This window comes from Mobula birostris, chromosome 2, assembly GCF_030028105.1.
Source record: "Mobula birostris isolate sMobBir1 chromosome 2, sMobBir1.hap1, whole genome shotgun sequence".
Lineage (NCBI taxonomy): Eukaryota > Metazoa > Chordata > Chondrichthyes > Myliobatiformes > Myliobatidae > Mobula > Mobula birostris.
Window position 1 is genome coordinate 239,534,511 of NC_092371.1, and position 12,002 is coordinate 239,546,512.

Consider the following 12,002-nt stretch of genomic DNA (forward strand, 5'->3'; position numbering starts at 1 on the left):
CTTGAGTAGCAAGAGTGTCAAGAGTTACGGGTAAAAAGCAGAATAAGATGTTTGCATGTGGCAGTCCGTCGCCCTCTCTCTCACTGCTCCCAAGGGAGGGTCCTTGAATTTGTGTGATCTCTCTCTCCTTCGATACCAGAGCAAGGTTTAATCAATGCGGATTGTAGATTTGAACTTTAATTTGTTTTCTATGATGTGTTCTGTTTCTAGTTCTAGTTCCAGTTCTGGTCGCTCCTTTTTTGTTACAGATTCTGGGTGAGCAATTTTTGAACTGAGGCGGTCTGAAGATAATGAAAACTGAGCTGAACTGAATATGAAATATGCCCTTTGATTTTGTTCCATATTCTGTGTTTTTGCTCAGTTTTTTTTCATTGCTGTTTGTGCAAATTTTTGTGGGTGGGGGCAATACTGAGAAGGAAAGAAATGAATCTGACATGATCAAATAGTACAGCTGTCTCGATGGGCTGAATGGCCTGATTCTGCTCCTATGTCTTATGGTCTAAAACAGTTAATAATTCAAGACAAGTATAAATGATTAATCAAATTTATCTCCTAGCATCAGTATATCAAGTACAACATCTAATTTTAATCAGTTTCAATCAAGACAAGACCATATGTTAAAATCAGAATACAATTCAATTTAAACATGCAATAAATGAATACATTTTAATTGAATCAGGGTGAATACAAAATTGTCCAACCACTATAAAATAATGTATGACTGTTTCCTACAAAAATTATGGAAATACTTATATGTAAAATCAGAGTCCAGATTATTAGCATAATTAGTGTAGTCTGTAAATCTAAATACATCTTTCTGCAATTAATCACATTATCTATCACATTTGTTGTATGTTTTGGTACAAAAGAAAGTATATTCTTCCCAAATGTAAAAATGCAATCAATAAGCAACCTGAAAAAGCCAGCAGAGGCAGCAAATGTCATATGAAAATAAACACATGCTCAGTGTGTACTCGGTAATTTAATTGATTTTGTTTACTCTGTCCCATCCCAAGTTTGGGTTCACCAACATCCCGAACCTCGAGGGTGAAATAGCCCAGCCCTCAACAGCCTCACTTCAGCCAATCCATGTAAAGTTAACAATTGCATCAATTAAGTTCTAGTTAGATAATTACATCCAACATTCAAGTGCTTAAACACCACTTCTTCAGTACACAGAGCCAGGAGCCACCAGCATCTATTGATTTCATTACTCAGTAGTGTGCCTGGGCAATAGATACTTTCTGACAAGTGGTTCATTTACCCTTCTCTCGCTCTCACCCTCAAATTCCCCTCAATCATTGTCAAATAAAAGTTTAGTTCCACGGTACAGAACTCTGTTATGGACAGTCACAAGCCCGGCTGTGAGAGGAGGAGGGTTGGGCATGGGGCTAGTAACCCCATCCCATAATCGCCGACAGAAGCTCCAAGGACTTCAGCCCTGGGAGAGGAAAGATCTTTGGCCACAAAGTTGAGTGGTGAAAGCAGAAGCCACAGTGCCGATCAACCTTCCAGCGGTCCAGGACCAGGACAGAGTACTCCAATAAGCTTCTGTCGGCGACTAGCTTCCTGTGGGGGTAGTGGGCTTAAGAAGCAGCAGCAATGATATATTCACCACTTAAATGAATGATCAGTACTTAACTGAACAGATACACCCACAACCATATTCTAGAACAGGGGCTCCCAATCTAGAGTCCATTCCATGGTTAATGGTAGGGGTCCATGGCAAAAAAACAGTTGGGAACACTTTGAGTGATATTGATATTCACTAGTCCGGTATCCATAAATTCACAATAAACAGTTTAATGTATAAATAAAGACTGGGATTGCTAAATGCATATTTTGGAGTGTTTGAACAAGATACTGAAGAATAACATAAGTTCTGTGGGTACGAAACCCAGAATGTTGTGGCGCTACGTTCATTCCACACTAACATATGGAAGCGGATGTTGGACAATATCAGAGCAAAGTGAGGGAAGACTTGAAGCTGCGGAAATGTGGATTTTGAAAAGAATGATGGCGATATCGTGGAAGGACAGAGGGACAAATGAGGATGTGTTGTGAAAGGCCTGAATAAGATGGGAGCCGATATCATCAATCAGGAAACGGCAACCGGAATGTCTGGGACACGTATTGAGGAAAGAGAAGCTCAAACATCTTACAGTGACGGGAAAAACTGACACAAGACAAAGTCATAATCAACAGTGTATGATATTGATGAGTTACCTCAAGAGATGGACAGGCAGAAGTTTGGAAGAGCTTATTAGAACTTCTCAGGTTAAAGGCAGATGGAAGACCACAATCACCCATGCCATACATCATGGCACATAATGATGGTGATAAGAAGTATGGACTGAAAATATCTTTTATTATTTCTAAAATATCACCATCTACTAGTTATTGGTTTTTATTTCTTCTTATCCCCTTTTTTTAAAAAAAGTTATTTTTCATCCCAGATGAACTCCAATGGCAAATCCTTCATTCTTTCTTGGAAAACTTTGTCAAACATCTCAGACTGAGCAACTGTGAAATGATTTTTCCAGTCACCAATTACCCCTGAAAGAAAAAAAAGAAATGAAGAATCATGTCAAACGCAAAACAAAATTGGGAAATTGAGGGAAGCAAATTGTTCAAGAAAGCACCTACAGCAATGTACCTATGCCAATAAAAACAGAAAATATTGGAAAAATCCATCAAGTCAGACAGAATTGTGGGGAAGGAATCAGTTAATGTTTCTGATTGGATACTTTCATCAATTTGCATTGACTTGGATTTGTCAATTCAAAAGCAATTTTATTTTATTTAGAGATCCATTGCAGACTCAGTCTTCGGGCCCAATGAGCTGCACCAACCAGTAACCTACCTACTTTAATCACATGACAATTCACAACCAATCAACCTAATAACTGGTACATTGTTGGACTGTGGGAGGAAACTTCCAGTTAAGATGACATGCGCTTGGTCCAGCAGCTTTTATGGGGTCAACAAAAGGTGCTACTGTCATATTTAAATGTGTTTTTAATGATGGCACGATCCTGCTATACATGAAGAACTTAAAGTACTGCAGGTCTACACAGGTGGAAAAAGTGAAGGAGCTGTGCATCGTGCTGCTGCCCGAGTCGAAGGAGGCGTACAGTCTAATAACGATTGACCATCTCTCTCTCTCCTTTTCTTAAAGTCTTATGGTCTTTTTCTCCCTCTGTCTCTCCCTAAGCGCAAACTTAAAGCACACGGTAAAGGGGTATGGTATTGATGTGGATAGAGAATTGGTTAGCAGACAGAAAGCAAAGAGTGGGAATAAACGAGACCTTTTCAGAATGGCAGGCAGTGACTAATGGGGTACCTCAAGGCTCAGTGCTGGGACCCCAGTTGTTTACAATATATATCAATGACTTAGAAGAGGGAATTAAATGCAGCATCTCCAAGTTTGCGGGTGACACGAAGCTGGGTGGCAGTGTTAGCTGTGAGGAGGATGCTAAGAGGGTGCAGGGTGACTTGGATAGGTTAGGTGAGTGGGCAAGTTCATGGCAGATGCAATTTAATGTGGATAAATGTGAGGTTATCCACTTTGGTGGCAAAAACAGGATAACAGATTATTATCTGAATGGTGGCTGATTGGGAAAAGGGGAGGTGCAACGAGACCTGGGTGTCATTGTACACCAGTCATTGAAAGTGGGCATGCAGGTACAGCAGGCGGAGAAAAAGGCGAATGGTATGCTGGCATTCATAGCAAGAGGATTCGAGTACAGGAGTAGAGAGGTACTACTGCAGTTGTACAAGGCCTTGGTGAGACCACACCTGGAGTATTGTGTGCAGTTTTGGTCCCCTAATCTGAGGAAAGACATACTTGCCATAGAGGGAGTACAAAGAAGGTTCACCAGATTGATTTCTGGGATGGCAGGACTTTCATATGATGAAAGGCTGGATCGACTAGGCTTATACTCGTTAGAATTTAGAAGATTGAGGGGGGATCTTATTGAATCGTATAAAATTCTAAAGGGATTGGACAGGCTAGATGCAGGAAGATTGTTCCCGATGTTGGGGAAGTCCAGAACGAGGGGTCACAGTTTGAGGATAAAGGGGAAGCCTTTTAGGACCGAGATTAGGAAAAACTTCTTCACACAGAGAGTGGTGAATCTGTGGAATTCTCTGCCACAGGAAACAGTTGAGGCCAGTTCATGGGCTTTATTTAAGAGGGAGTTAGATATGGCCCTTGTGGCTAAAGGGATCAAGGGGTTTGGAGGGAAGGCTGGTACAGGGTTCTGAGTTGGATGATCAGCCATGATCATACTGAATGGCGTTGCAGGCTCGAAGGGCCAAATGGCCTACTCCTGCACCTATTTTCTATGTTTCTATGTTTCACTATACTCCTTGCCCATCCTCTGGGCTTCCCCCCTCTTTCTTTCTCCCTAGGCCTCCCGTCCTATGATCCTCTCCATCCTCCAGCCTCATATCCCTTTTGCCAATCAACTTTCCAGCTCTTAGCTCCATCCCTCCCCCTCCTGTCTTCTCCTATCATTTCGGATCTCCTCCTCCCCCTCTCAAATCTCTTACTATCTCTTCTTCCAGTTAGTCCTGACGAAGGGTCTCGGCCCGAAAAGTTGACTGTACCTCTTCCTATAGATGCTGCCTGGCCTGCTGCGTTCCACCAGCATTTTGTGTGTGTTGCTTGAAATTCCAGGATCTGCAGATTTCCTCGTGTTTGTGTGACCATCTTGGTCACTTTCCTTAGGGCAAGATGCTTTTGGACATTGTTAAACTGTTGTGCTGCAGTTCGATTCACCGATTGAGACTGAGAGCAAGGGGTGGACAGTGGGGGAGCTGTGTGGCAAGGACTAGGCCTCAAGTCACAGTGTCGCCTGTTTACAGCCACCAGCAGAGAGGTGTCGCAGTCACTGACTGCAATTTTGCCTTATCAGTTGCTTGTTCTTCTGAGCAGACTCACTGTGTACTGTATCTAGTTGTATACCAGCTGCCCCATCCCGAGCCCTCATCCCTCTACCAAAATGGAAATAAATAGAGAGGGCAATATTTATAGAGGATAAATGAACATTGAAGATAAATATCGAGGGCAAAGATTTAAAAAGCAGATTGTCCAGATGGCCAGCCATTTTAATTCTAATCCCCATTCCCATTCCAACATGTCGGTCCATGGCCTCTTCTACTACCAGAATGTGGCCACCCTCAGGGTGGAGGAGTAACACTTCATATTCTGTCTGGCTTGGCTCCAACCTGATGGCAGGAACATCAATTTCTCCAGCTTCCAGTAAATCACCTCCTTTAATTCCCAGTTCTGGCCCACTTTTTACCTCTTCTCTTCACCTTGCCCTGGCGCACCTCATCCTTCCCTTTCTCTTATGCTCTACTCTTCTCTCCTATGAGATTCCTCCTTCTACAGCCCTTTACCTTTTCCACCTATCACCTCCCGGCTTCATACTTCATCCCCGTTTCCCCACCCAACTAGCTTCACCTATGACCTACTAACTCTTCCTTCTTACCAGTCCCCCACCTTCTTATCCTAGTTTCTTTCCCCTTCCTTTCCAATCTTCAAGGGTCTCGACCCAAAACATTGACTGTTTATTCATTTCTTTCTTTTCAAATCTCATTATTTTTTCCAAAAATAAACGCGAGTGCATCGAAGTAAACAACACTTACCATGTCTCAAGAAAAAAAAACACTATTTATTCATCTCCATAGCTGCTGCCTGACCTGCTAAGCTCTTCCAGTATTTTGTGTGCATTACTCTGGATTTCCAGCATCTGCAGAATCTCTTGCGTAAAGATAGAGGATCTATTTTACTTGGCAGAAAGGTCAATAAAGATGAATCCGATTTAAACTGATTTCACCTGGCTCTTTAAGCAAAGAAAAATCACCTCTGGAGTACTGTGTGTCTGGAACTCTGTCTCACAGTGTAGGGGAGGCAGAGACCATCACCACGAAAAAGGTAACTTAATGAACAACTGATCAGCAAAACTTTCAGGGTCAAGGCCAGAGACTGAGAGCAGGGAATGGGACTGGCTGGCATGGACACCGAGCTCATAGTCATAGTCATACTTTATTGATCCCGAGGGAAATTGGTTTTCGTTACTGTTGGACCATAAATAATAAATAGTAATAAAACCATAAATAGTTAAATAGTAATATGTAAATTATGCCAGATGGAAATAAGTCCAGGACCAGCCTATTGGCTCAGGGTGTCTGACCCTCCAAGGGAGAAGTTGTAAAGTTTGATGGCCACAGGCAGGAATGACTTCCTATGACGCTCTGTGCTGCATCTCGGTGGAATGAGTCTCTGGCTGAATGTACTCCTGCGCCCAACCAGTACATTATGTAGTGGATGGGAGACAGTGTCCAAGATAGCATGTAACTTGGACAGCATCCTCTTTTCAGACACCACCGTCAGAGAGTCCGGTTCCATCCCCACAGCATCACTGGCCTTACGAATGACTTCGTTGATTCTGTTGGTGTGTGCTACCCTCAGCCTGCTGCCCCAGAGCTGAGTGGCTCTTTCTGTTCCGGAACTTACCAGAAACTAATCAGTTTATTTTTCTTCCAATCTCATATACTATACACTCAGTAGCCACTTCATTAGGTGTACCTGTACACTTGCTTGTTAGCACAAATATCTCATCAGCCAGTCACGTGGCACCAACTCAATGCATAGAAGCATGCAGCTATGGTCAAGAGGGTCAGTTGTTGTTGTGCCCAAACATCGGAAAGAATAGGGAAGAACAGGGATGGCACGGTAGTGTAGTGGTTATCACAATATTTTACAGTACCAGTGACCCAGGTTCAATTCCCACTGCTGTCTGTAAGGAGTTTGTACCTGGGTTTCCTCCAGGTGCTTCAGTTTCCTCCCACAGTCCAAAGATGTACCACTAGTAAGGTTAATTGTTCATCGTAAATTGTCCCACGATTAGGCTAGGGTTAAATCGAAGGTTGATGGACAGTGCAGTTTGAAGAGCTGGAAGAGGCTGTTTTGTGCGGTGTCTCGATAAGTAAATAAGTGACTTCAACGATGGAATGATTATTGATGTCAGATTGGGTGGTTTGAGTATCTCAGAAAACGAGGATCTCCTGAGATTTTCACACACAACAGTCCCTAGAGATTACAGGTGCAAAATACAAAACAAAGAAAAAAAAAATCCAGTGAGCAGCAACCTGTGAGCAGAAATAGCTTGTTAATGAGAGAGATCAGAGGAGAATGGCCAGACTGGTTCAAGGTGGCAGGAAGGAGACAGTAACTCAAATAACTACGTGTTACAACAACGGTGTGCAGAAGAGCGTCTCTGAATGCACAAGACTTTGAACCTTGAGGTGGATGGACTACAGCAGCAGAAGACCACGAGATACAGGAGATACCTTACAAAGTGACTATTGTGTCTGTGTTTCACAGTGAAACGTGTTGCACCCGAAATCATCAAAACTGAATAATAAAATTTTCTGTACCTTTACGAAGAAATGTACCCATCTGTTTTTTGGGGATTCCTTCATAGTTAGCCATTGGATTTGTTTTCATCAGATTGAACGAGCTGTACTTTATCACATTCTCCAATTGTTCATCATCCAACTGTCTTCCAACAAAGTTGCATATTTTTTGTACTGTTGCTCGTAAATCCTGTTAACACAGATTAAACTTAAGAGTGACAACAGCTTCTGTAACACTCCCTAAAGTTACATCTTCCCTGCCATTCACAAGTACAAGTAATATATCATTTAATCATGTTGCTAATAAAAAGAGTATGCTATGTTATTATTAGACGGTGTGGTAGCATAATGACCATAGAGTGCCAGTGGTCACCACCACTGTCTATAATGAGTCTGTACGTTCTCCCTGTGACCATTTGGATTTACTCTGGGTGCTTCCACAGTTCAGGAGTTAGTAAGCTGTGGGCATACCTTGTTGGAGCCAGTGGTATAGCAACACCTGCAGGTTACCCCATTTCAATGTGCATGTGACACTAAGATAATCTTTATCTCTATTCTTTTTATTCATACATTCTGTAATTCCTAAATTATGACTTGATGCCAGCTTATTCAACCCTCTCTTGCGTCACCTTTCCACCTACAATCCAAAACTAATTTATTTCAGAGGCACAGGAGGTAGTGTTGCTCCCTCAGAGTTACATCGACAGATTTAGTCTTGAACGAGTGCTGCTTGTTCACAGAATCAAAATCGCCGAATTTTTTTGATATGCCAAGGACGTGGCCTAGGAGCTTAGCTCGCCTTTGGAGGTCCGAGATCTCGTGGCTCTGGAGACGGGTGGATCGAAGGTCGGTGTGGGAGTCAGAAGATCCTTGGCTGTGTGCCCAGAGACCTGAGATCTTTGGGCACAGAGCTCAGAGAAAGCGATGCAACGGACTTTTAACATCGTAAACCAACGAGTTGTTTGTTATGTCTCCCCTCCCACTGTGAAATGGAGACAGCTCTTTTTCCCCTTATTAGGGAGAGAAAGAGCCTGTGATATGTTGAATACTGGGTGAACGAGTAGTCTTTGGGGTACTGCAAGTCTGTGTCTTTATTGATGCTTTGCTGCACGCTTCAGTGCTCAGTGGCGGGTGCCGATGTTTTTTTCTTGCTGCGGGGGAAGGGGGAATCGTTGCTCACTGCTGCTCATGTGCAGGAGAGAGGGAAGCTGGGCGGGGGGTCTTTGAGGTTCTAACGTTTAACTGTCATTCATTCTTTGGGGGCACTCTGTTTTTGTGGATGTTTGCGAAGAAAAAGCATTTCAGGATGTATACTGTATACTCTGACGTTAAATGTACCTTTGAGAATGTCATGAAGTGCTCCAGTTTCCTTCCCATTTCAAGGGCATACCCCTTAAAAGGACCAGAAGACTGAAACATACCCGGACAGAAAATATGGCCGGCTCTTCTGCCAAGAGGAGGCCACTCTCAAGCTGGAGGAGCAACACCTCATATTCTGTCTAGGTTGCCTCCAACCTGCTGGCATGAACATTGATTTCTCCAACTTCTGGTAATTTCTACCCCCCTCCCACTTCCTCCTTCTTCAGTTCCCCACTCTGAGCTCTTACCTCTTCTGCTCTGTTGTCTATCACATCCCCGGTGCCCCTTATTCTTCCCTTTCTGCCATGGTCCACACTCCTCTCCTCCTCTACAGCTCTTTGCCTTTACATGGTGCAGAGGAGATTTACAAGGATGTTGCCTGGATTGGGGAGCATGCCTTATGAGAATAGGTTGAGTGAACTCCTTGGAGCGACAGAGGATGAGAGGTGACCTGATAGAGGTGGACAGCTTCCCACAACTGCCTCCTCCAAATCTTCATTTTGATTGTAACATTGAAGATAATTGCCAAACCCTTCAAGTTCTTTGTGGCTTCTAACTTGTTGAAATGGCAAAATAATTTAATTTTCACTCCTGGCTGTTTTTGGCATCTCTAAGTTTGAATACTTCAACTGCAGTGAGCAAAACAGTTCCAAATTATCTTACTGCTTAGTTCTCGCCAATTGTCCATGACAAGAATCACTGCTTTTTGCTTCAGCTTCTTCTACTTGGTACGGCGCAAGCACTGTCCGATGGCTGTTGTAACGCGCAGTCGGTGTGAACGGTGTGGGAGTTAAATTTTAAAGTAAGCTTTTTTGACTAGATCCCCTAAATCGATAATGTCAGAAATACTGTGCAGGTCTGGCGGCAGAAGATTCCACTCTCTTGTTGATCTTGGGTGGAGGGAGTACTGGGAGAAAATCTTAATGAATGAAGGAGTTTCCTATATGTGTGGTTCAGTTTGCTGTCGAGTTGAACTGACTCTGTGACGAATTTGGATGTTTGATGGAGTGATGTTGTTTTGAACACAAACACATACATAGAAACATAGAAAACAGGTCCCTTGGCCCAAAATGCTGTGCCAAACATGTCCCTACCTTAGAAATTATCTAGGCTTACCCATAGCCCTCTATTTTTCTAAGATCCATATACCTGTCCAGGAGTCTCTTAAAAGACCCTATCATATCCGCCTCCACCACTGTCGCCAGCAGCCCATTCCACGCACTCACCACTCTCTGCATAAAAAACTTACCCCTGATACCTCCTCTGTACCTACTTTCAAGCACTTTAAAACTATGCCCCATCGTGCTAGCCATTTCAGCCCTGTGAAAAAACCTCTGACTATCCACATGATCAATGCCTCTCATCATCTTATACACCTCTATCAGCTCACCTCTCATCCTCTGTCACTCCAAGAAGGCCGAGTTCACTCAACCAATTCTCATAAGGCATACTCCCCAATCCAGACAACATCCTTGTAAATCTCCTCTGCACCCTTTCTATAGTTTCCACATCCTTCCTGTAGTGAGGCGACCAAAACTGAGCACAGTACTCCAAGTGGGGTCTGACCAGGGCCCTACATAGCTGCGACATTACCCCTCGGCTCCTAAACTCAATCCCACGATTGATGAAGGCCAATACACTGTATGCTTTCTTAAAAACAGAGTCAACCTGCGCAGCAGCTTTGAGTGCCCGATGGACTCGGACCCCAAGATCCCCCTGATCCTCCACACTGTCAAGAGTCTTGCCATTAATGCTATATTCTACCGTCATATTTGACCTACCATACAATTGATGCTATACTGATTGTTTAAGGCAGGAGGAGAGAGAGCAGCGCGCGGCGCGTGCGCAGCCCTCCGGTGAAAAATGATATCGTATCCGTTAAGTAGGGGCTATGGACAACTCTGATTTGATGGAGGCGGACGAGAAAGCACAGAGGAACATCTGGAGAAATTTCTGAAACTCCAATTGTTACTGCGCGGTCGGAAATCTTCCAGAGGGAAGGCCTCAAAATCCCCAGCTTTGCCTGCTGTTGGTGACCGAGATTGAGGTCGAATCGTTCGGACAGAGATGGCGCTCAGTACTCGGTGTCGGAGAGCTGATTGGAGGCTTGAAGTTTTCGGATGACTCAGAGTCGGATTGTGGTCAGCATGGCAGGGAGAGTTTTTCTTCCTTCTCCCTTCTGCATGAGATGGAGACATTTGGGAGACTTTGAACTTTTACTGTGCTCATGGACTTCTTCATCAAGTTATGGTATTGTTGCACTGTTGTAACTATATGTTATAATTATGTGGTTTTGTTAGTTTTTTCAGTCTTGGTCTGTCCTGTGTTTTGTGATATCACACCAGAGGAAATATTATGTCATTTCTTAACGCATGCATTACTAAATTACAATAAAAGAGGACTGTGTGTCTTCATAATCTAAGCATGGTGTAGTGTCTAACAGCCACATAAGTGGAGGCAACTGATGCGAGATAGAAATGTTCAGTAGCAATCTCCTGTCCCAATTAAGCAGCATAGTGTCCTGAATAAACAAAGGGAACCCCAGCTATTTTCTCAGTTTTTGTTCTTTAAGAGTTGCCCCAAATAAACAGCTGGCCCGGTTAACCGATAGCCCATTTAATTGGAATCCACTGTGTGTCTATGTATACATCGACTGTACTCTTTTGCATTGATGCTGTCTGAAATGTTGAGTTCTTCCAGCATTTTGTGTGTGTTGCTTAGATTTCCAGCTACTGCAGATTCTCTCTTGTTTCCAATCTAACCTGCATTTGGTCTCACTAATGTAGAGGAGGCTACAATCTGAACAGTGAACGTAGTCCACTCAATTACCGCTGCCAATGGACTGCTGCTTCATTTGGAATGACTGTGTGGGTCCCTGGCTGGTGGAAAGGACAGGCACGGCATCATCTGAGTTTACAAGGTAAAATTTTAAAGATTAGCTTTATTTGTCACATGTGCATTGAAACATTGAACAAAGATTGCAATTTAGTAAAGCAGCATCTTGGTGACTGAAAAATGCCTTTAGGAATTATGGGAAATACAGCTAATAATTTAATGTTCTTGGAAGATTTAATGTTCTCCCACCTCTCCCTGTAAGGAGTTAGTACATACTCCCCATGACCACAAGAGTTTTCCTCTGGGTGCTCTGGTTTCCTCCCACAGTCCAAAGACATATGAAGAAGTAATTGGCCACATGGGTGTCATTGGAAGAGGAG

At 43.3% G+C, this 12,002-nt stretch overlaps 1 protein-coding gene across 1 annotated transcript in view; it reads right to left on the reverse strand.

The window, feature by feature from the left end:
- Nucleotides 1–556: 556 nt before the first annotated feature.
- The window catches only part of sult3st1 (sulfotransferase family 3, cytosolic sulfotransferase 1), an 86,935-nt gene continuing 75,489 nt past the window's right edge, over nucleotides 557–12,002 (reverse strand). Inside the window, exons 7-8 of the mRNA XM_072279356.1 lie at nucleotides 7,450–7,618; nucleotides 557–2,556 (exon numbers count right to left, since the gene is read on the reverse strand). Of these exons, the coding sequence (XP_072135457.1) occupies nucleotides 2,441–2,556; nucleotides 7,450–7,618 (285 nt within the window). The 3' untranslated portion in view covers nucleotides 557–2,440. The remainder of the gene's footprint in view (nucleotides 2,557–7,449; nucleotides 7,619–12,002) is intronic.